The sequence below is a fragment of the Acomys russatus genome, chromosome 7 (genome assembly GCF_903995435.1).
Source record: "Acomys russatus chromosome 7, mAcoRus1.1, whole genome shotgun sequence".
Classification (NCBI taxonomy): Eukaryota; Metazoa; Chordata; class Mammalia; order Rodentia; family Muridae; genus Acomys; species Acomys russatus.
The window spans coordinates 6,219,500-6,244,863 of NC_067143.1; the positions used below are offsets into that span (position 1 = coordinate 6,219,500).

The following is a 25,364-nucleotide window of genomic DNA, read 5'->3' on the forward strand; positions in this document are numbered from 1 at the left end:
AATATCTTTTTATTGGACCATTATTATTATAAGTAGCTACTGAGAAAGCAGACCTTTTTCTAACTTGTTAATGGGAGGGGATTATGAAAAGGCAATTTTAAAATCAATTACTATCATAGGCCATGACTTTGGTAATAAAGAATGCAAAGGGATTCTAGGCTGTAAAAGACCCATTGGCCAAATTACTGCTCTTAAATCTGTTAACACCCTCCATTTTCCTGATTTTTCTTTTTATAACAAACACAGGGGACCTGCATGAGCTAGTAGATTCTTCTATATGTTGACCCTCCAGCTGCTGTTGTACCAGCCACTCAAGTGCCTGCAATTTTTCCTTAGTTACAGACAACTATTCTACTCAAACAGGTTTCTCAGTCAACCATTGTAAGGGGTTGGTATTTCAGCAGTGGTCCCCTTTGTAAATTTGGAAACTCAGTCCCTGTGGTGTCCTGTATTTATAAAATGGGCACAGCTTGTGACTGCTTTTGATGACACATATCAATACCTTCCCCAGGAGCATCTACAATTCCCCATCCTCTAATTTCATCATGAGCTGTCTCTGGGATTGCAGGAATATTAATTTGAGTAGCCCATTGTTGTAAAAGATCTCTTCCCTGTAAATTTATATGCATGTCATCCACATAAGGTCCCAATTTCCCTGTTTTACCTTCTGGTCCCACACATTTAACCATCATACACTTTGTTTTATTTGAGACAATTTGCCAATTCCTATAAACTGTATATAAACTTTCTGAAGTGGCCATTCTGAACTCTAGGATTTTGGGGAATGATAGCCCCTGTACCCACCAAAGCTTCTATTTCAACACCATTCACTTGCAATTTTAATGTTGGTGTCTGATCAGTGACTACTGTTTGCCAGAAGACATGGTTTCCGGTTCTTTCTAAACTCTCCTGTTCTTCCTCCTGGAGAGGTCTTGCCCTTTAATGTAAGGAAACAGTAGCAGCTGAGCACTTCTATACCCTGCATTAATTCGCATCCTTTTTTTTTTTTTTTTTTTTTTTTTTTTTTTACATTTGCCATGATTTAAATTTTTGCTTTGAATTTCCCATGTATAATTCCTGGATGCACAATGAATCCTTGGGAAGTGAATCCACCTCTTCCCACGATCATCCCTACTGTCCTTGAAGGCAAAGGACCACAAGCTCAAGTGTCTATTTTGTAACACTGAATTTTGGGGGATAGGTTTATCTGTGGCCAAGTCTACAGCAGCACTGCCTACAATAGCATGCATGAGATCAGCATTACTCAGTTGCAGTTTTTCTGCCTGCTTGCTCTCTCCTGGCAGACCAGAGGGAAATAGCTCTTCTTTTGCTGCTGGGCTTCAAGCTGGTAGGCCTCTCACTTTATGTCCTGAGGACAAGAGATTACCATGGATATCTCTCTTGGACCTGCACTCATTGGTCCAGTGACATCCCCTGCCATGATGTCTGCAAACCCCAGGAAGCCTAAGCATTCTTTCAGAGAACCCATTGTCAACAGAAATGGATCATTCGCTTCTACAGAAAGTACCATATTTCTCACAGTTACCGAACCAGACATTTTGGGGTCTGAGGCCTTTAGTGGCTTTGTCCCATTTTCGTTGTAAATGGCTGAATTTACTACAATTGAAGCACTGGGCACTTTGATTGGAGACCTCTAGCTATAGCGTGTCCTGTGATATTGGCATGGCACATGTGACAGTCAATGTCAGTCGCTCCTGCCTTTACCAGACTAATAACTCTTTCTCCTTCAGTATTCGAATTCTCATAGGCCAGGGTCTCTACCAACACTTGTCTCAGGTCTGTATCAGGATCTGATACAGTTTTGTTTACAGCTGAAACCTATCCTTGTGAGAAATCTGTGACGGCTTCCCCACAGCCTTATATAATCTTAATTAATGAAGTGGATCTTTTCCCAAACTCTTCAACTATATCCCGAGCTCTTAAAGCCACCAAGTGACATTGTTCTACAGCAGCAGCACCTAACAAAATATGTTCTTGTAGGTCAGAGTGCCACTCTTCACCCAAGAAATTGATCTCTAACAATATTCACTCCCCTTGCTCTACTTTGTTGCTCAGTATTTCCTGCTTCCTCCCTCCACTGTCTTAACCATTGTAACTGCTGACCAGCTGCCAGCACAACTGTTACCAGGCCCTCCCAGTCTTGGGGAATAATTCCATTTTGGGTAGCCCGGTTATTTAATAGTTGTTGTACATAAGGAGAGTGCATCTGCAGGGAACAATAGCTTCTTTAAAAGGCCTCAGATCTATCACTACTATAGGACGCCACATTGTTACATCACAGTCATGGTCAGCACAGTGAACAGGCAAGTGCTGTACAATTACCAGGAATCGGTTTGCCCTGCTTTGCCGGGGAGTGTCTCGGGCTGCGGCTGAGGCTCGTGAGGTATTGGCTGTGGCACAGATTCAATAATTCCAATCAACATTTGTTAACTTGATGAGTGAATGAACAAATGAATGAACAAACAAATGAAAGAATGAATGAATGAATGGAGAGATGAAAAGCTGACTCAGTCAGGGACAGTGTTTACCCTCGGGCATGACAGCTGTTTGCTCACTCAGCGAAGCGGAAAATTGTTTATAAGCTCGTTAAGCTTTCCCATTGGCATGCATTGTGCCATTAGTCATGTGCACTCCTTGCTTTCAGCAGATTGATCCTTACTTATTTAGTGATGCGTTTGTACTAAGCACCTACTATGTGCTGGAGAAACAGTGGAGAGCATGATGCATGCATCTCAAGAGCTGTTTCACCTGGATCATGTTTACTAGATGCTGAGTTCCCTCCAGTCCATTGCAAATGTCCTGTTTCACCTTGATACCGTTCCGGAAGTATATACTCCAGTTCTGGAACATGTCATGGTGGTAGCAGCATTCAGTACCAGACTGATGTGTGACTCTGCCACAAACTGAGCCTGGCTGCTTCCATGAATGTAGCTTAATTGTCCATTGTGTGGGTTCTTATGAACACATGGGCGTCTGTGGATATGATTGCACATCTGTCCAGATGTCCTAGCAAAGATTATATACAGAGATACCATGGCCCAAGCAGTCTTGTTATAGATAAACTCCAAGTTGTTTTTCCTTAATTGGGGTATTTCTGGTACCTCACTGACTTACTTAGGGTTTCACTGCTGTGAAGAGACACATGAGCATGGCAACTCTCTTCTTCTTCTTCTTCTTCCTTCCTTTCTTCTTCTTCTTCTTCTTCTTCTTCTTCTTCTTCTTCTTCTTCTTCTTCTTCTTCTTCTTCCTCCTCCTCCCCCTCCTCCTCCTCTTCCTTTTGAGAAAGGGGTTCTCTGTGTAGCCTTGGCTGTCCTGGACTTGTTGTGTAGACCAGGTTGGCTTCAAACTCACAGAAATGCGCCTGCCTCTGCTTCCCTGAGTGCTGGGATTACAGGTGTGCACCGTCATGGCTGACTCCATGGCAACTCTTATAAAGGAGAACCTTTCATTGGGGCTGACTTACAGTTTCAGAGCTTTAGTCCATTCTCATCATGGCGGCAAGCATGGCGCTATGCAAAAGGAGACTGTCCCACACTGGGCATAGCTTGGGCATAGGAGACCTCAATGCCCACCCCCACAGTGACACACTTCCTCCAACAAGGCCACACCTCCTAATAGTGCCACTCCCTATGGGCCGAGCATTCAAACACATGAGTCTAGGGGGGCCGTTTCCATTCAAACCACCACACTTTCTAATCAGTCTTTTTGTTTGTTTTTTAGTGTGTGTGTATCCTGTGTGGATATGTATGTATGTATGTATGTATGTATGTATGTATGTATGTATGTATGGTGAGTGTTGGCACACACACGTCATTGAAGACATATGGGGTCCAAGGACAACCTCAAGTACCACTTTCCATCCTGTTTGAGACAAAATATCCTTGTTGTTTGTTGCTATGGATACCAGGCTGGCCTGAAAGCTTCCAGGCATTCTCTTGTCTCCACCCCACAGCTCACCCTGGCTAGGATTACAGACTCTCTCCACTGCACTCCAGCGTACCTGGGCTCTGGAGATTCGAACTCAGGTCCTCAGGTTTGCACAGCATGTGCTTGAGGCCCTGAGCTGTTTCCCCAGCCCCATGCTTCAGGCATTTGCTTATTCTGTTTAATTACCAGGGTGGATATAAGCTCCTGTGAGTCAGGGGTACTCTTGAGATCTGATGAAAGCTTTGGAATCTTTCCTGAGATTGGTAAAACTTCTCTAAACTTCTCTGCGACATGAAGAGTCAGGCGAACTTGGTGGTTATTCATCTGTCCCCCCACAGCTGACAGCAGGGACCACCAAACGCCCATGGAGGACAGGCTGGTTAGACACACTGTGCTCTGCACACACAGTGGGGTATGCAGCATCTCGGGCCTTTAAAAGGAAGGAAGGGAGGGAGTTCTAGATGTGTGTGTGGGGAGCCTCGGTGGTGACTGTCTAGTGCGCGAAGGCCCTTATGGCCATCTCCAGCACCACAGAAAGGGGTGAAAAGTAGAAGGACATCCCAACATATGATACAAATATGTGAACCACAGGGGCATAATTGTTCTTTAAAATGTTTTTTTTTTTTAAATGAGGGCTGGTGATACACCTCAGTGGGTAAAAGTGCTTGTTAGCAAGCCTTATGACCTGAGTTGGATCACATGACACATGTGTTAGAAGGAGAAAATTGAGTCCTGAAAGAAGCTGTCCTCTGACCTTCATGCATGGGCTGTGGTCCATGTGCACCATATGTATGTATGTGTATACACACACACACACACACACACACACACACACACACACACACACGAGAAATTAAGTTGTAGTAAAAAATTTAAACATTTTAGTGAACATGTAGTGACTATAGAGAATAAGGGTTTGCATTTATGGATCTAACTCACCTGACCATACTCAGTCCCTCTGTCTCGTGTATTTGTTTAGGTCTAACTTGGTGGCATCTCAGGCTAGCCTCAATGCCTTGAACTTGCTGAGGACGGTCGTGAGCCAGTCCTCCCGTCTCTACCGGTGGGGTGCTGGGATTTCAGGTGTGTGCCTCTTCTATTCTCATTCTCCTTCCCTCTCGCTTTCATTGCCCTTCTACCTGAGGGATTTTAAAAAGCAAAAATAAACCAATTACAAAGAGGCAAAGTGCGTTAGAAATCCACTCATATGAGGCACCTCCAGGAGGCAGACGGGGACTGAGCGGACAGTGGTTGCCAAAGGCTCTGTGGGTTCAGGATAAAATTAATGAAGATTAATATTTAAAACCTAGCATACACGTGTGAGCCTGAGTGTAGCACACACACTGCCAGTGGCAACCCTGCTCCCTAGAGAAAGGAAAGAGGGATGTGTGTTTGTGTGTTTGTGTGCATGTGTGCGCGCGCGCGCGTGCGCACGGGGATGGCTCTGCACTGACTGAGCTGCACATGGAGAAGGGAAGGGCTCCCTCAGCTGATGCAGGTGCAAATGAGGAACAGAGCAGGATACAGGACCACCATTTGCTCAGAGCCCACCTTTCGGAGGCTCCATCCTCAGCTGAGGTGGGCGCAGCTTATCCTTTCTATGGCATGACTCTCGGATTCTTGAGACATTAGAATCAAACCAATGATGAGGCAAGAATGTTTCTCAGCCTCGTTGTCTCTGATTCTTTTGACCCTCACAAGCCTATGATGTGGCACTAATGTCTCTCATGGCCAAAGAAACCAGGAAAGTGGCAAATTAACGTGTCTAAGGTAAGACTTCGAGTCTCACTTCTCGGGGTGTTTGAGGACCAGCTGTTGGAACTCCCACATCCCTATCCTGGAGTCTCAAGTCACAAGATCCACTCTTGTTTCCCCACATCTCATTCCAAGCACAGGACATGTCACCTAGAAGCTGGAGACACACACTGGGAAGAAGGCTCCTCCCAGGCTGAGGGACAAGCGAGAGGAAAGACAGGAGGAAGGCCCGCCTGAGACGGGGTCCTCTGCAGACGCCCTTAGCAGCAGCACAAGCTTCTTTCCTGTCCTTTTTCCTTTTAAACAGATCCTTCCCCCTTATGGAGTCCATATGATGGGGCAGTGCTGACCTATGACCCCATGGCTGGCCTGGTAACCCAAGTCTGGCTCATCAGTCCAGCCACATTCTATGTGGAGCTACAAGGGCAGAGGTTTAGAATACCAGCAGTTCCCCTGGCATCCAAGAACAAAGCTGGCTAGAGTGAGGCAGAGCCAAAATACGGTGTGGCGGTTAATTTTGTGGGTCAGCTTGGCAGGCCACGGCACCCAGACATTTGGGCAAACACATCTAGGGACTTATCTATGAAGTGTTTTTGAGATGGGATTAGCATTGACATCAGTGGACTATAATGTAAGTGGACCTTGCCTTGTGTCATCAGATCACTGTCTTAATAGAAAAAAATCTGACAGGGGCTGGAGAGATGGCTCAGTGGTTCAGAGCACTGCCTGCTCTTCCCAGCACCCACATAGCAGCTCACAACTGTCTGCAACTCCAAGATCTGACACCCCTACACCAATGCACATAAATTAAAATTAAAATGTTTTAAAAAATCCCCAGTAGGTATGTAAAAAGCCATGTGTGCGCCTGCATGCCCATGTGTATGCATCCCCATGCCTGCCCACACATACTTAAAAAATGCTGATATTCCCAAGGAATGTCTGTACTTGTGCTGAATGTGCCCCGTCATGCTGGCCCCTCTCAGAGAGCTTGGACTGCTTGAGACCGCACTGTGCGAGCCTATTCCTTCATATTAACATAGCAGGGAGTGGAGAGTGGGCTCAGCAGTTGGGATCACCAAATACACCATATTTGTTCCCCCAAGCACCCACACAGCACCCATCTAGTCTCCAGTTCCAGAGGATCTGGCGCCATCTCCTGGGCTCTGCTGGTACTGCATGCATGTGGTACACATACACAGGCAAAATAGCCTTCAACACAAAACATTTGGGAGAATCTTGGCTGATAAAGGAATCCAGAGCAGAGTCCCAGTGCCTTTGTTGTAGCTCCTGGCTCAGGAAACGACCACAAACGCCCCTGGATTCTTTTTCACTACTTAAGCTGTCCCCTGGAGTTGAATTTCTGTCAGTTCCCGCCCTAAGGGTCAGAGGAACAGCTAGCTCACAATTCACCGAGTTCTCAACAATGCCAATCCCCGAGCTTCCTTTCACAGATGACCTGTGCCTTGAAGAGTGCACAGAGTGCCCATGTGGGCTTGAAGGCAATGTAACAAATAGAGCAAACAAGCACAAGGGTTCATGGAATCAATAGAACAGGCAGATCAGGAAGCCAGAGCCAAGGAGGTGACTGGTACAAGACAGGGCTGGAGAAGTGGGCAGGGATCAGGTGATGTTATATAGTTTGGTAACCAGGTAGGGGTTTGGGGCTTTGTCCTTAGGACAAGAGAAAGACCTTGAAGAGTTTCCAGTGGTGCACACAGGATCTGCTTGCAGTTTTAGCTTGCTAGCTCTGCAGTGGGAAGACAGATGACACGGGAGAAACAGAAGCAGGAGGATAATTTCTCTGATGCTCCCCAAATCTAATTCCAAATAGCAGCTGCATCTTTCTCATTGGCTGGAATCACTCTTGGAGTCGTGGTGGTGTCTGGCTTTACCTCCTAGCTTGACACTGACTCCCTTAGCGAGCTCAGGCTTGATACAGGATGTCTCTGTTTCCTACTGAGGATAACAGCGCTGTTTCCCTCCTATGGTCCTTTCTAAGGATGAAGGGACTGATTCCAGGTTTGGATCCCAGCACAGGGCTAGGTGCAAGTATCTCAACTGGTTACAAGCCATACTGCAGCTTGTGTCCCATGAGATGCACCTATGTTAGCTTTCTCTTACTGTAACAAAGTCTCTGTAATGGTATACTGTGTACATACACTGTAAAAAAGTCTCCGTAATGGTAAACTGTGTATATACACTGTAACAAAGTCTCTGTAATGGTAAACTGTGTAGATACACTGTAACAAAGTCTCTGTAATGGTATACTGTGTAGATACACTGTAACAAAGTCTCTGTAATGGTAAACTGTGTATATACACTGTAACAAAGTCTCTGTAATGGTAAACTGTGTAGATACACTGTAACAAAGTTTCTGTAATGGTAAACTGTGTAGATACACTGTAACAAAGTCTCTGTAATGGTAAACTGTGTATATACACTGTAACAAAGTATCCATAACTGTATACTGTATATATACTGTCACAAAAATCAAATTAAGAGGAGGAACGATTTGTTTGAGCTCACAGTTTTGGAGGCTTCCATCTATGACTGATTTCCAGCCTGTGGTGAGGCAGGACACCATGATGGGAACACTTTGCAGAGAAGCCAGAAAAGAAAAAGACAGAAAGAGACCTATGTCAAATAATCCAGTTTAGGGAGATGTTCCAGTGTTGTTGACTTTTCACATAGCTGGGACAAAAAAAAAGTGATAAAAGTAACTTCAAGTAGGAAGTACATCCCAGTTTTAGAAGGGATGTAGCCCATTACAGTGGGGGCAGGGGGCATGGTGACAGGATCCACAGCAGCCTGTGCAGTCAGGAATTAGTACGCACATAGGAAGTGAGACTCAAGCTTATAAACCCTCAAGGCCCAGTAACCTACTTCCTCCAAGAGGCTACACTACCCAAAGAGTCCAAAACCTTCCAAAACAGTGCCACCAGATGGCAGAACCTGAGTGTTCAAGCACACGTACCTGTGGGAGACATTTCACACTCCAGCCCATAAACCCTCAAAGACCTAGACCCTCCCTGCAGGCTCCACCTTTTAGTTTCCCCACTTCCAGACAGCAGCAAGCAGAGCATGCAGGCGCCTTATGGAGACCCTCCTGGTGCAAAGGATGCTACCATTGTAAGTGGGAAATGCTGAGCAAAATGCTCTTGTAACTCTTCCATCTAACACAGCCCAGCGCAGAGTGGGGGTGCTTCGCCCACCCCAGTCTCAAGGCTACCTTGGAGCTATAGCTTCCTCGCCTTTCCCAACACTACCAGAGCTGTCACACTGTATGCTCCTCTAGCCATGGAAGAGCCTGAGGCTGAAGTCTGGTTTCTGTTGAACGAGCATAGCTTTTGCTCCATGGTAAAGCTGAACCATGTAAACGGAACCTCCTTAAGATGGGGACTATGGATCCTGCCGGGCGTGGTGGTGCACGCCTTTAATCCTAGCACTTGGGAGGCAGAGGCAGGTGGATTGCTGTGAGTTCCAGGCCAGCCTGGTCTACAAAGTGAGTCCAGGACAGCCAAAGCTACACAGAGAAACCCTGTCTCAAAAGAGAGAGAGAGAGAGAGAGAGAGAGAGAGAGAGAGAGAGAGAGAGAGAGAGAGAGAGAGAGAGAGGTGGGGTGTGGGGGACCTATGTGTAGCCAGCAGATCTCAGTGCGTCCAGCCCAAGCAGGGCTGGCTTCAGCTGTCCCCTAGGCCTTGCCCTAAGTCCTGCTTTATACAAGCTATCTGCATCTTTCCAATTCATGTCTGATTAATGCTGTGTATTTTGGGTTCCATATGTGATGACGACTCTCTCCAGGCCCTATCCGAGAGTCCCCATCTTGTCCCTACTGGTCCCTTCCTCCCTCCCTCCCTAAGTTCTGTTGGGGTACATTCTGTGCAGGGGGTGAACCTCAGTTCTCATCTTCCCACCTTGACCACCTTCGGAGATGCAATGTAGCCTCTGATGGCAGCTGGGCCTCTCTACACCTCGAGGGGCCCTTTGAAGGGGAACAGGATAAAACCCTGCATGTACCTTCCCTTCCCACCTCTCTGCCAGGGACCCCCTGAGGCTCAGCTTGGTTCCTGCTACCTTCTTCTTAGCTTGGGGCCATCTCTGGCCACCAGTCACCTCTGCATGTCCTGCCCAGATCACAGCCATGGGGCCACGACCTTCCGGTTTTTCATTTAGCGGCCTGGAATCTGCTGTGCACATAATTTACCCCATACATTGGAAAAGGGCTCCGTGGTGTTTATTGCCGAGCTCACAGTTGGGTTGCAGCAGAGCTGACAGCAGGAAAGAGGCAGTAGAGAGATGCAGGAGCTAGGTGCCCTTAGCCCTCAAGGAAGAAGCTGGGAGGGGCCAACTTAGCAGAGCTGGGAGAAGTGGGAGCAAAAATTCCACAGGCCACCTCCAGAACAGCAGCTGCTCCCTGTTCCACCTCTTGGTGACCTTCAGAGGAGGGCCAGGCCACAGGGGTTGGCATTCCTCTTGTGGGACAGTTCCCATGGATTCTTTGTGTGGGGCAGTTTCCATGGATTCCTTGTGTCGGGCAGTTTCCATGGAGATGTTCTACTCCTGTTGATGGGTGTCTCTCAGGCTGAGTTCACAGGCTGGCTATAGAGCTTGCCAGCCTCCAGGATGGAGTCTGGTTGCCTTCCCTCTCTGCATTTTAAAAGAAGGTCCTGTGGGGAAGAGGAAACAGGTGAGGTGGACAGGCCTTGTAAATTACCCTCGATCCATGGCCAGCTCCACCGTAGCAGCGCACAGCCCTTCCAGCCTTCAGGGGCCGCCTCTCAGTTCAGCCCTGAGCAACACACCAGCCACAGCACACAGGAAGCCAGGGAGGAAGCAGAAGGGTGGGATGAGGAGGGGCGGATGGGAGTGTCAGGAAGGCCAGGAATCACTTGTCAAGAAGAGTAAGGGACACAGCAGCCATTGTGGAAATGGTGGCCCAGGTCCACTGTCTTGGTGCACGAAGCATGAAGACGAGAGATATTCTTGGGGTAAATTGGCAATAGAAGCAGCTATGCTTGGAGTTGCCCCAGCTGAGGGCTGAGGGCCACAATCAACCCCAGTGTCGTGGCCAAACACAGGCCACTGATAGGGAAGCACTCCGAAGCTTGGCTCCCTGGCACTCCAGAGAGGAGACCGAGCACCACATGGGCCGAGTGATGCTCCGGACACAGCAGGGCACATCAACGGAACCCACCAACCCTGGTTCTTTGGACCAGCTTAAAGAGCTTGCATGGCATGGCTCTGCCTGAGCAGGGCACGGGGTTTCCTGCAGGGGTTCTCATGGGAAATAGGGCCCTGTGGCAAGGTTTAGTGCCCTTCAGCCTAATCCAGCATGGGGCGAGGCACCATTGAGCTCATTGGTACCCTCCTCCCATTAGGTTCTGAGTGTGACCCAAAGCAGGTCTCAAGGGCTGTGGGCATCAGGACTCCCAGGCTCTAAACCAGGGCCCCAAACTGGGCTTTGTGCACCCCTTTAGGCTCTAGTGTCTCAGCCATTGACAGCAGCCTGGAGGGAGATGTTCCTGCGGGCTGCCTCTGTCTCCTTTTAGATACCAGTCCAAAGAACCTGCCAGGATCATGGGCAGCACATGGCACGCAGCATGGGCAGCCAGGGCCCTGCGGCTGCCTGCCTAGTCACCGTGGGCTCCGGCTGCAGGATGAACCCGTGTCTACACACGGGCTCACGGGCTTCAAGCTGCTTTCTGACCGGCTGGGGACTTTCGGCTGCAGAGGAGGGAAGAGAAGAGCTACACATGCAGGGTGGAGCAGGAGACAAGAGGGCTCAGTTACTGTTGGAGGAGGCTCTGCAGGCCCTCTCCCTGCACTGGGTGTCTGCTCTCCATCCTGCCTAGGCCCTGGGTTCCAATAGGCACTTATAGAACCTTCAAGTCATGTGGGACAGAGACTAAGTTGGGCGGATGAGGATGGACCCATGAGTGTGAGCTAACGCGGCTAAGGCCCACGACTCTGTCCCAGGGCATCTCTAGCTCAGAGTGCTCTAGGCCCCATGACTGCCAGCAGATGCGTGCCCAGGGCATCCCTTTCACTGGGTGAGGTTGGAGGAAAGGTGGCCAGGACCCTGGGAAGGCATGGGGTGCAAGGGCAGGGTGCCTTGCACACACTTACAGCTCATCATCGTATTCCTTGGGAGGACAAACAGCAACCACAAGGTCTATCCAGTCCTGTGGGGGAGAAACCGTGTGACCATGGGCCTGGTGTCTTGTTCCACTCTTGGGCTTCATAGCCCAAGGTCAACCAGGGCACAGCTGAGAGCTAGACCCTCAGATAACACCAAGTTCCCAATTGTGGATCTATGGACCAGGGCTGGGTATCCATTTCAAAAATCATATATGGACTCAGAGATGTGAGTCTTTATAGCCTGGGGTACATCCTAGGAAAGAGTACCACTGACAAGCTGCACCCGCAAAACTGAGCCATAGCAAACATGGGCTCTTTGGGTTTCACTCTCTGATCTTGATGCTCAGCTCCCTCAATGGTATCATAACCACTGTTGGCTTGCCCATCACTGTCCACCCTGGTCTTGGGTGTGCCCTGAAAGAGCATTGCTCCTCCCTCCACCCCCTCCCCCATGCCAAAGCCCCTAAGATTGAGCTGAACTCTCTCTCCCCACCCTGTGACCTCCCTCCATCCACCCTTGGAGCACGGTACACAACCGCTCCCTCTGTCCTAACACAGCCATTTCATATCACCAAAGTCGGTCATTGTGTTACCCGCTGGTCTTCTCGTCTCCACATCCTTTCATGTGGGTCCCAGGCCCATCTGGTCAGCTTCCTCGGCACTGAACTTAATACCTCAGGCTCAGCTGTCTGCACACAGTGGCACAGGTTGTGCACTGCACACCATGAGTGGGCACCGTTTACATTGCAGTCTGTTGGAGGGCCCCTCCTCAGACTTGTGCAGCGCACATCCTGAGAGACGTTACGTGGTAGCCCTGATCCATATGGGGGGTACCTGCTATGGGTGGGGCAGACTACTAGCTCCTCTTGCATTGGCCCTCTGGTCTGTTCACTCTAGCAGCCCCCCAACGCTCTCTTGAATCTTACTTAGAGAAGACCCTGGAGTTCTTTTTGGCCATGTCCAGTTCTGGACTCTGTGTTTGTGCCACTGGCTCTTGGGGACTCAAGACCAAGAAGTGGCCATTTTCAGAGCTGTGGTCTTGCAGGTCCAAGCCACTGTCTGGACCTTGGGTCCTGGCCCTGGACTAGGCCACTGTCACTGTAAAGGCCAGCTTCAGGCACGAGGGCCCGAGTGGTGAGGGAAGAGGAGGAGGGGAGGGGCTCGTACTCACCCCGCCCTGATTCCAAGCCTTCTGCAGCGCAGCCTCGGCTTCAGCCAGGGTGTAGTCTGTCACAATCTTGCCATTGATTGCCATGATCTCGTCCCCTTTCACAACGCCACCTACAGGAAGAAGCAGATGGGCCGCCTGGATGACATGTGCCTGATTTAAGGTTCTGTGTGGCTCACTATGGTGGAACAGTGGAAGAGGCCCCACCCTGGGCTCTGAAAGCTCTTGAAAGGCAAAATAGGCTCAGTTCCTCAAAGGTCCCCCCTCCCCTACAGGCCCTCTGCCGAGCCGTGAGAGCACAGAGGAGATCTTGGCATCCTCAGTCTACACAGTGTAACAGGAAGGACCTGCATTTCTGGTGCCGTTCAAAGAGCCTGAGCCATCAAGAATGGTAACACCTCTCCAATGGCCGCCGTGCTAGCTCCAGCAGAAACAAGCTCCTTTAATTTCCTCCCAGCACCCTGTTCTTCCGCACTCAGCACTTTTCAGTGTGACCACTGCTATTGGCATGTTTGCCTTGATCCCTCTGTCATCCTCCCAGCTCCGAGAAGGCAGGACTGTCTACCTGGCTCACCACTCACACTTCTCCTAGCACGTAACACAAAAATAGGGACTCAGCAGCAGAGTGTTTTTTTCTTTTTTGTTTTTAAAGAAAAGCGTTGAGATGTGCTGCTGGATAAGCTGTCCTGGGGTCCTAGTGACTTTGGTTGTCCTAGTGACATTAGGAAGGCTTGAAGCAGAGACTGGACCCGTGAGAGCCTCAGCTGTGCTCTAATATGTACCTAGAGGTAAGCAGGTTATGTATGATTCCCCACACCTCTTGGTCAGCCATCATACCATCTTTTTGTAAAGAATTCTGCTTTGGAGGTGCACAGAACTCTGGGTTTCATGGACACCAATCACTTGGAAGCCTCGTTAAGTGTGAAAGCCAGAGGAATGCGGTGTGTGTCAGCGAGGTGGCAGCCATCGCAGTTTGGAAGTCATGTTCCTGGGACTGCTCTGAGATGTCAAGACTGGCATGAGCCCAAACCTCACACAGCAGAGTTCCCTGTGCAAAGGGCCTGAGGATGAGCAGCTCTCAGTAAGGCCACTAGGGGAGCCAGCGGGTAGCACAGCTCCTCTTTCATCCTTCCCTGACAGACGCAGGTGCACCAGGCAGCAAACAGTCTTTCAGGTAGCACAGGAAAGGGGGCAAGAGAGGAGTGCACAATAACGGGAAGTTACCACAGCTGCCTAGATGAGCAGAAGCCTCCAAGGGCTAAAATAAAATAAAATAAAGTCCCACTCAGAGGACTCTCTGAGGCCAAGGCTATGGTTGGCAGGGCTGGCCAGTGCTAAGGCAGCCAGGGCACATTGCCTGTCTCAGTAAAGCTCAGTGCTTGCCACCAGGGGCCATTCCTCCCAGACTCCTGGCTCAGGCTCTTGCCCTCTCAGCTGTCACCCTAACCCTCTCTGGCTAAGGAAGGGCCTTGCTCTAGCCTAAAGAGATCTGGTCCTCAAATTTCCTGTGCCAGCCTAGGACTAAAGGAGGCCTGGGCTTTACAAAGTGCTCCAGTGTTGCAGAAACATCAGTGACAGTTGAGTTTGAGGTACAAGCTTTTAAAGGCTGACAGGTGAGTTCATAGTGTGGACAAGGGACAGCCTTGGGTACCCTCTCAGTAAACGGTGGGTTCTGAGCTTTATCTGTTTTTGAAACAGGGTCCTATGTAGCCCAGGTTGGACTGAAACTCACTATTTTGCCAGAAAATCCTAATGCTCGTTCTCCCAGCTCCCACGTCCTGGGGTTACAGGCACTTGCCACCAGTCCTGGTTTAGTCAGTGCTGGGGGCAGAACTCAGGGCTTCATGCATGCTAGGCAGTCACTCTCCCCGCCTAGCCATATCCCAGCCCCAGCAGAGGGCATGGTGGCCCATGCCTGTAGTCCCAGCACCCAGGAGGCAGAGGCAGGCGGATCTCTGTGAGTTCGAGGCCAGCCTGGTCTACAAAGTGAGTCCAGGACAACCAAGGCCACACAGAGAAACCATGTTTTGAAAAAGAAGAAGAAGGAGGAGGAGGAGGAGGAGGAAAGAAAGAAAGGAAGGAAAAGAAGGCACTCGGGGAGGCAATGTGTATGGGATAGGGGGAGGGTTTGGGGGGGTCTCTGGCCCTGTGGGAGAGGCCAGGCTGGGGAGGCACCTAGAGGTGCTACTTATACTGGGCACTAAATCAAATGGCCAATCTTCTTAGATTCAAGTCCTGCCTGGCATCTTTTACTAGCTAGAGATCCTCAAGGGCGTGGCTTGAGCTCACCATGCTTGTTTCTAAAAGCTGTGAGGTGTGGCTCGCTATGGTGTATACCTGGGGGTTGTGAACAGATTCAACAAGTGAATGCCATGAAATCACTAGTTCCAGGGCTGTGGGCCAGGCCTATAGACTGATGCCTGACATGTGCCCATGCCACAGACCGCCAGCACACGTCTCCCCTGCTCTCTGCACTCATAGACTGCACCAGTCATCTTTGAAGGCTTCACTGCACCCCGTACCCCCTGGATACTCATGGCTTCCCTCTCACCATCACTCCCTACCAATCCTTGGCTGATAAGCCTACTATAAGGCTCTGAGCCCATTTCTGCCGGCATCTAGACATGCCACCAGCTCAGGTCCTGGCACCATGGCACAGTCTCAGGCAATGTCTGAGACCAGCTAGATGGTGTTCTGGATGGACCTGACATTTTTGAACAGCTGTAAGGTCATCTGAAGCCACTGGGTGTCTGCTCTCCTGTGGCATCCGGTATAACCATCATACAAACAGGCAAAGCCAGTCCATACTCACCATGCCGCTCGGCAGCTCCCCCTTCGTAGACAGCAGAGACGACCACCTTCCCCACGGGGGAGTCCACTCCACCCTCCAGGGCCAAGTCTAAAGACCCCTCCTGGGTGGAGGAAAGCAGGTCTTAGGCTGCCACACAGACAGTAGCCTGTGGAGCACCAGGGAGTCTCACAGGGCTACAGAGTGCTGGAGGCATGGGGCCATGCCTGACAGAGGCCATGGGAGAGTCATGGGGGGAGAAAAAAGGTCTGGGTTCAGTGTGCATCCCCCCAAAACCCCAGGGCAGTGGTGGGGGAGGGGTAGCAGGAACCTGCTGAGTGACCTAGGAGGGAACTAAGCATGGCAGGGCAGAGGAGGACGGTGACCAGCCGCTGTCCCGGGACCAGCCTCTGCCCTGTGACCAGGTACCTTCTTGATGCGCAGAAGCCGGACGTCTTTGCCTGCGATCTGCTCTGGCGAGAACTAGAAACAGAAAACCAGAGTGGGGACAGCTGTGAGCTTGCTGAAGGGTGAGAGTGTCCCTGGCCTTGACAATGGACACACACACACACACACACACACACACACACACACACACACACACACACACCACCACAAGGCTCAGCCATCTTTGTAGGCTATACAAACAAACCCACTGTTACAGGGCTACTCGGGAGGAAGAAGATAGAGCCTCGTGAACACATGGATGGTGCCTGTCAAGAAGCTCTCGTTCGGCAAGTGTAACTGCTACAATAACCCCACACCACATGTACACACTTGGGTGTGTACACACACAGACTTGTCCATCCGTGGAACACGCGCTCGTACACACAGTACACACATGCACGTACACATGTAGCCATACATGCATACAGCACACACAGCATGGCTGTCAGTCCCTGAAAGGCCATCTAAATGGAGCCTTTGCAGGAAAGAACATGTGGGGGAATCGTTGTGGCTCTTCATGCGTCCCGGGCGCCAGAATAAACCAGCAAACTTTCCTCATTTGGGGGGACTGCTCACACTGAGGGAGGGTTCCCTCTTACCATGGAGTAGGGGTCAAAGCCTTCTTCATATTTCCGGAAATCCTGAAGGCAGGAGAAAGGCTTTAGCATGGAGAAAAAAAAAGAGGCCATGGGGACACACCACAAACTCAGAAGGCAAGGAGCGGGACAAGTGAGCCAGGTTCCAGAGACCAGAGGTGAGCAGGGGATTGAGAGTAGTTATGCTCAGGATGGGGGGACAGGGGGGAGGCTGGCAGTCACAGTGGGTGAGGTAATGGCAGCAAGCAGGAAGCTGCAGGAAGCACTTGTAGGGGCGTGGCCCTGTCTCCCCCCCCCCACCCCCGGCTCTGTTCAGTGGGTGGCCATCTGCGACTTCAGGGATACCACTGGGATCTGGAGAGCTAAACGTTTGGTCCTTTGCCTCACAGAAAACCTCACTCTGCTGGCCTGTTAGGCCCGATCTGGCCTTTGAAGTCCCCACTGGAGGCCGTGAGCAGGCCATAAGGGTGACGCCATGCTCCTGCACTCAGTGCTCTGGCCTCGTGGAAGGGAGCAGGCCTGAAAAACACCCCCACACAGTGACTGAGGAAGGCAAAGGGAGAAGGGAGGTGGTGGTGAGATTAGGGGGGCAGGGGCGTGGCTACCCTGTGCTGATCTATGAGGACACTCAGCACTGGGGCCCTGGCACTGTGGGGTTGTGTGGTGAACTGGCTAAGACAAGGACACAATATGGTGAGAAGTGGGCGGAGCCAGGGCAAGCTGTCCAAGAGTCACACACACAGGGAGGAGCGAGGGCTCCTGCTGGCCTCAGAAGCCACGGTGCTGCTCCAGAGTTAGGAGCACAGAACCCACAGCTAGGCCCCACTGGAAAGTTGGCCACACAGTTCCCTAGGCCACACCAAGTCTCTCCTGAGGCCTGCAAGTCAGCACTGTGTGTAGACCCGAGATCCTGCCCCTGCCCAGCCTGGGGCTCTGGATAGCTTTCCCCCTGGCCTTTTATCTTCCAAGCTGAACATCAAGAGCAGTCTGTGCATGTCAGACAGCACATAGAACAAGAGACACAGCACATCTAAGCACCAGGGTGGTTACTAGGCAGCATGTGGGACCCCTGCCCTTGTCACCAAAAGAGGCCGATCTATTCTGGGCTGTTCCTATTGTAACACTGGGCCATAACTGGTTCCCAGTGAGTTCCCTTGGTGAGATCCTGAATCAGGGATGGCTGGGTGATAGGTCTTGTACAAATTCTGAGACTTAGAAAATACTGCTGCTGGTTTGCCTCAAGAAAGTCGCATCCTCCGTTCATCAGATGGATAAACTGAGGCCAGAAAGGTGACATTAGTGTCTAAGGTCAGGAGTCAGAAGAAGAGGCCAAGGGTTTAACTGCAAGCTTGAAACTTTATACCCCTGAGCTATTGTCTTTTTCCTTTTGAGAGTTGTTTGTATCTCCAGCTGTGGGTCTTTCAGAGGCTATTGGACAAGAACAGTGGTCTGAGAGGCAAGTGACATAATGCTTAAGAGCAGATGGCAGAATCAATGTCCTGGGTCTAAATCCAGGGTGTTATTTTTTTTTTCAGGGTGTTATTAATAAGGACTCTCCATCACTCCCCGTGTCTAGCTCACTTCTGTGGCACAGGGAAGACAACAGTGTCCCCACCTCAGGTTGCTGTGAAGTTAAGACCCTGATGAATTTAAAAGTGGGGCACCTTCTAAGGACTGGCTGCTCCCTGTCCATCTCGGATCCTGGGCTGTCAGTGTGCTGTTCAGGCCCTCTGTCTATACCTCCCACCCTGACTATGTCTATTCTCTGCCTATCAAATCAGCTTGTGAGTGGGGAACTGGAGAGACTCCTGGCCACACTGACTTTGATCTGAGGGTCTCTTTCATTAGTCCTGAAACTGTCCATCCAATAGTTGGCTATGGATGCAGTGTAGCCCAGGGTGTAGGGTAGCTAGATGGCTATCTGCCTGACCTAACTCAGAGGCCAGCAGGGACTTCCAAGTCCCAGTGAGTCCCAGACAAGTGGAGGAGCCAAGCTGCCACCATGTCCTGAGGCTAAGAAAAGCTCTGATGTGCTTGGAGCAAGTATAGACCAAAGGGGCGAGGCACCAGCTCTCCCCGCGCCCACCATTTCCTTCCCTCCTAGGATGGAACCAGGGCTAAGCGTGGCCTCCAGGGTTCCCTGGGCTCTGCTTCCTATTTGGGTAACCAGAAGGTAAGTGCAGGGAATCCTGCTGGTGGCTTTCTCAGTCGGCGCTTAAGCTCTAAAAAGCCATGTTTCCCCCTTAGCTGGGGTCGATGAGAAACATAGTGCTGTCCTGAGGCTTTCCCAGAAGATGGCAATTGGCGCTCCCTTGAAACTGCCAGGAACAAGAGTGGAAAAACAGGAGTCAGGAGAACAGTGAGACAGGTCAGATACACAGAGCTACTAGACACACGGCTACCATGGGTGTCATTTTACTTGTCTGAATGCTGTCTGGTACACCACCATCCTCTTCAGCATCTCCTGAGGCTGCCAGGGGTTTAAAAAAAAAAAAAACAGGTCCCCACCAGATGTTAAAAATAGGTATCACCTGCCCCCTGGTGCCAGGCTCTGGAGCTGCCAGCCTGAGGCATGTCCCTCCCCAGATAGACCGATGTTAGGGACCCCTCGAGGCCTCCCACGCAGCAGTTCCTGTGAGGCTGAACAGACACCACTCATCATGAATCAGAGAGCAGAGGTGGATTCTGCAGGCTGGTCCAGGACATGACCTTTGCCCTTTAGAGGAGCCCACAGGACAACCAAAGCTCAAAATAAACACCGGAGCGCCCCGCCTTGACATTTGGGTAGAGTTTCCTTGAAGTGAATAAAAGTTCTGCCATGGCTATGCTCTTACTATGAGAGGCCTGTCAGAGGTTGCAGGCCTGTGGGGATCCCTGTGAGTCCCGGATCGCTTAGCTGTGGGGACTCGGGTGAGCAGACCTTCCTACTCCCTCAGGAGCTGGTATATATAGGCCTTGGCATGCGGGTCAGGGCCAACGCAATCTCTTAGGCTCTGGTAGTAAGGGTAAAAGCATGGCTTGGTATTCTAGAGACTTGGAGTAAGCAGTCCAGGATGCGCCATGGACAATCATTATCACCTCCTCATGCCTCAGCTTTCTCAGCTGTAAACAGGAATGACAGGAGCCATCTTCTTTCTCCTTGGGTGCTTCTGAGGCCACACAGAGCCCGATATACAACAGCCCCCACCCCAAGTCTTAAGCGGTAACATTCTGGTTTGTATTCACTACCGTGTGTGTCTGTGCGTGCAAGTGTGCACATGTGTGTATGTGTGCATGTACAGGGAGGCCAAAGGCAACCTCAGGTGTCATTCCTCAGGTGCCACCCACTTTATCCTTTGAGACAGGGGTCTCTCAGTGACCTGGAACTCACAAAGTAGATTAGGCTGACTCTCCAGCGAGCCCCAAGCACTTGCCTGTCTCTGTCTCCTTTGCACAGTGATTACATCACCATGCCCAACTTTTTAAAAAAATGTGAATCCCCGGGCTTCATGCACAGAACACTTCACCAGCTCAGACAGCTCCCCAGACTCAACACTGTCACCTTCAGAGGGAGCTTCAGGCTGTGTGGTCAGTCAAAGGACAAGAATTTTACTGGACAGGTCCACACTCACTGCAAGTCATGTGGAGTCATCTCTTGATCAACAAGAAGATAACAAAATGACACCTGGTCTGACTATGTCACAACTCACTTCCCTTCTAGAAGTGTCAAAACCCAGGTTAGAGGACCCTGGTTGACTCCTCTAAAAACACCCCGAAGGGGACCCCAGAGGCTTACCAGGACCTCAGATTTCACAGCTGGCCTGTAGATGAAGTTAGATTCCTGATGGACCATGACAGGTTTGGAGATGGTGGATACACCAGGGCCTCGTGGAGGCTGTGGACTTGGGCAAAATGTCTACAGGAGTTAGTTTAAGAGAGACCCATGTGACGCCATGGTGGATATGGCCAGGGATAGCCATGGTACCTCTACAGGCATGCAAATCACTCCCATGCACATGCGCCAGCCCGATCCAGCTGCCCCCACAGAGCTCAGGGGCAGACACAAACAGAACTCCACCGCCTCAGCGTGTCAGAGTGGTTCTAGGGATCAGCCGAGTCATGAAGCCAGAGGGCAAACTTTCAAGGCTCTCTCACCACCCAATGTCCCCTTCCTTAAAGAGCTATTTATTCTGGCTGTATTCAAGTCCCTGTAGTGTCACATGAAGCATCTGTGGTTCCCAGTGTCGGGGTACAGTATCCGGAAGCCCTGGGGGTGAGGACTGGTCAGGACCGGGCCATTCAGGAGCTGACAGCCCTTGTCTGTTTCGCTTTAACCGCGTGATCACTTGGTAAAACACCTCTCATCAAGGCACAGCCCTGCCCCAGAACACTTTGAGGGGTCCTAAGAGATTGTCAGCACTCCCCCACCTGACCCTGCCCCCAAAGCCCTTCGTGAGATTCTCCACCTTGTATTCTTGTCCTCCTACTGTCCCCTTCCCAGGCCCCTCCCACTGCCCAACTTCAGCCTGGAAGCTGTTGCTCCTCTGCGTTGCCAGCCCAGACTGTAGGTTGAGCCTCACGGCCGTCTTCACGTCTCTCCTAGCCATTCTTACACTTACCCCAGACACCTGTGGGTTTTCCACCTTCACCCCGTTTCCAACTAGTCTGTCTCATACAAGGATGACGGCTCCCTGTCTAACGGTGGGTCCCAGTGGCCAGCAGAGTGTCTGGCATATGGTAGGGGTTGACTTAATAAACAACAAACATATGTTGACTGAATAAATCAATAGCTCAACAAGTACGGTGGGCTTGGCATGCGATGCCTGGGCAGATATGGTTCTGGAAGTTTCCTCAGGCAGGTGCTGGGATTCAGGCACACACAGTGTCGGGCGGTTTCTACGACGTCAGGGCTGACTACGCAGACATGTTATGATCTGCACTTCCTGCTACACAGACTGCAAACTTGCAAGGGGCACACAGGTGGGGGACTAGGCAGGGTGGAGGGGATGAAGGTCAGCATGATGAAGCATCTTTGAGTCAAGGACAGTCCTGGGTTTTCTGTCACTTGAGCTATTCATGGTGTTCCATCCCTTTAAGGCTCCTCATGTGAGGACTTTAACCTTCCCTTCGCTCTGATAGGAGCAACCAGTGGGGCTTTCTCAATGCCTTGGAGAGTTAGAGTGTGGAGCCCATTTTGAATCTCGACTCGGTGTTTGCTTCATTGTTTTGTTCTTATTTACTTGGACTGGGGACTCTTCTAGCCGTCATTACTGTGTGCTGAGCATTGACCATGCACCTGCCACTCTTGTAAGTATAAACTCAGGATGCATTCATGGAGCTCAGGTGGTCCAGTGCCTTCCTAGCATGCTCAAGGCCCAAGTCAATCTCCAGCATCACACAACGTGGACAGGTGGCATGTGCCTGTGAGCCCAACACTTGGAAAGTGGATGCAAGCACAGCAGAGGCTTAAGGTCATCTTAGGCCACATAGGAATTCAAGGCCAGCCTGGACAACACAAGACCCCGCTTATTTTTATGGTTATTCGTCTGGGTGGGCTCTGGGGACATGCTCCTGAAGCGTGGAAACACTCTCTCCTTGTCCGAGCTGCAGGATTCCAGCTCCTCTGCGATCCTCCAGCCGGGACTGTCAGCTAGTCCACATCAGGTACCTGGCATTGCCCTCAACTCCTCTGACCATCTGACCTACTAAATCTGATCTCCCTTCGGGAACTTGAGTAGGAGGCTGATGAAAGCCACTGGGGAGGTGCTGCCGACCACCTGCAACAGCTCACACACACACACACCCCCGCCGCCGCCCCCCTGTGAAAAGCCGCCTCCTCAGCTGAATCTCCAGCCGGGCCACTGACTACTAGGATCAAAGTCTCGCATGGTCCTCAGGGACTGGCTCTTCCAAAGTAGTCTTTGGCTAAAGATCAATCGATGGGAAATAAGTCTTCCTGAAAATACCGCCACTCAATCTCTCAGCAGCCAAGAAAAACATTCCTCATCTTTTAATAGTAAATTTAGAGTTTCTAAGAACTCTCTCATCTTCGGTGTTTCTTTCTTGGGCGGTGGCCAGTAGTGTCTGGTTATTACACACCAAGCCAGTGCTGCCAGCTAGCTGCTGTGGGAAAAGGTGCTGTTGTGTCCTAACTCTACCCTGGGCTGTTATCTCTTTATTTTCAGAGTTAAGTACCCCCCAGCTTTCCCCATGTCCCCCATCTCCAGTTACACCAGTAGGTCATTTCCCACATAAGAGGCTTTCTCAGTCACTATGAAGACACAGCTGGCTAGCTGTTCATCCACACAACCAGAAAGCACTGAACTGCGGGTCACCACCATTCACTGGTTCAGAAGCTAACAGAGAGGACAGTGACACTGACCCGACACACTGCTGCTCATCTCATGGTCACGGCAATTCACCCCGTAAACACAGGACTTCAAAACCAGTAAGGGAGCACACCCATGCAGGACAGGACATCACACCAGGGAGATGGGGCCAACGATGTTTCCTCCCGTCTCCACTCACTACAGCAGCGGAGGGCGTGGGAAACAGCACCCGCACCCCACTTTGTTTGCAAGCAGCACAACATGCAGAGCGAGATGGTACCTTTGGGGTGGGTGGGAAGCTCCGCTCAGGGGTGGGGGAGCTGCTGAGCTTCCCACTGTGGGTGTTTGCCTCCCAGTCATCGGCTGGACGGCCTGGGTCCCCAGGGCGGAAGGTGTGGTTGCCTAGGGCCTCTTCCAGGGCTGAGGGCAGCGGGCGGGTAGGAGTGAGGTCTTGGGTGGGAATGCATGGAGGGGGAGGGATGGGGATGGGGGGTGGAGTGCGCTGCACCCAAGGTGAGGATGAGGTGCTCACGTGACCTGATGAAGGCAGTACAGGAGGGGCTGGGACCTTGGGAGGTGGGTTGGTGGGTGGGGGGTGGGGCATCACAGGCAATGCCGAGGGAGTCTTGGGGGGGTAGTAGAACATGTCCAGGGGGATGTCATCCAAGTCAGTGGTGTGGAGGTGGAGCCCTCCGGCGAAGCGTCTCAAGGGTGGGGCCAGAGGAGACACAGAAGGTGGGGGAGGTGGGGGCCCTGTAGTCATCTGGGTGCAGGGAGGAGGGGGGGGGGAGAACGAAGAAGTTCTGTCACTACTCCGTCCACAGCATATCACCAGCCATGTCCTGTCTTTTTCTCTTGTTGCTGAAGGCCTATCACTCACACCAGAACCATGGGTGCTGCCATCCAGCTGCCCAGCAGAGCCAGTGGAGCTGGGATAGAGATGGCCAAACACAGGAGAGGCATGAGCTATGCCCTCTGGGAATGATCAGACAGTTTGCCCTCTAAAGTGGGATGCATTTGAGATACAAGGTAGAGCCTTGGTAACTACAGCAAGAACAACGGGTCCAGTGAGGAAATGTCTCAGGACAGAAAGGGCTTGCGGTCACGCAGAAGATAAATTCATAACTACAGACTGATAGCCCCCATCCCAGGAGGTGATGGGAGCTGTCAGGGCTGGGCTGTAGACAGTGAACGCACACCAGCATGGCTGGCGATGATTACCAATGACATCATGCTCCTCCTCCCCCACTATGCCCAGAGCGCGTTGTTCTGAAGGTGTCAGGAGGGTCCACATGAAAAGACATTTCTGTTACCTCAGCAATCTCATTCTCAGCAGAGGAGATCTGCTGGAGGCGGGTCTGACAGAGCCTCTCCACCCAATACTGAGTCTTTTCTGATTCCTCAAGGTCTTCCCGCTCAGTCTCAGACACCTGGGACCCACGGCCCGTGTCGAAAGGAGAGGACAAAGGATACACTGAGTCATGTGAGCAGCAACACACACAGGCACTGCTCTAACATTCCCCCCCTGCCCCCCGCCCCCGGCTGCCCTTGCCCAGTACTGGTTGGCACATCAGCATCTAGAAAAAAAATGGGCTTTTTCTACCAGGACCTGGGGAACAAAAGTTAGGAAGTAGAGGCTGGGGCGTTGGGGGAGATGAGAAAACCTGCAGGGTTTCATGCATTGCATGAGGACTCCGGCTCCCAGGAGCCATGTAAACCTGAGGGTCTTGGGCTTGTTTCGTAGCCTCTTTTCCCATTCTGGGGATTTAGCTTTACTCTTGTTTCCCTCCCCCCACAAGGCTGCCCTGTCCTTAGAAACGCAAGTCCAATCTCATTGTTCATTTTGAAGCTAATCTATTCGTAATGCCCGACCTAACGCACTTCGTATTTCCCAGGACTTCTCTGGCTTTATAATCTAATCAGCCTGGCACTGTGATTCATGGGAGCATTACAGAGCAGCAGAAAATAGGCTGCCCTCAGTCAGGAAGCTCAGGCCGACCAACCCACTCGAGACACAGAAGCTGCTGGTGCTGTCAGAGCACTTGTAACATGGCCAGGCTTAGATATATGCCCAGGTTGTAGAGGTCTAGCCTCAGACACACTGTGTTGATGGGGCAAACCTCAGACTCTAAGCATGTTTTAACTGGAGATATTTTTAGACTTGATATCTACGTTAAAAGGTTAGACCCCCTAGACTGAGAGCCGAGCCAGCCTGG

General features: G+C 51.0%; 1 protein-coding gene across 1 annotated transcript in view; it reads right to left on the bottom strand.

Moving 5' to 3' along the window:
* Positions 1 to 9,870: 9,870 nt before the first annotated feature.
* The window catches only part of Ush1c (USH1 protein network component harmonin), a 50,091-nt gene continuing 34,597 nt past the window's right edge, over positions 9,871 to 25,364 (bottom strand). The window contains 12 exon segments of the mRNA XM_051148597.1: positions 9,871 to 10,330; positions 10,332 to 10,370; positions 11,342 to 11,450; positions 11,830 to 11,885; positions 13,013 to 13,122; positions 15,822 to 15,921; positions 16,227 to 16,280; positions 16,844 to 16,885; positions 19,260 to 19,310; positions 20,616 to 20,735; positions 23,429 to 23,911; positions 24,462 to 24,578. Of these exon segments, the coding sequence (XP_051004554.1) occupies positions 10,292 to 10,330; positions 10,332 to 10,370; positions 11,342 to 11,450; positions 11,830 to 11,885; positions 13,013 to 13,122; positions 15,822 to 15,921; positions 16,227 to 16,280; positions 16,844 to 16,885; positions 19,260 to 19,310; positions 20,616 to 20,735; positions 23,429 to 23,911; positions 24,462 to 24,578 (1,320 nt within the window). The 3' untranslated portion in view covers positions 9,871 to 10,291.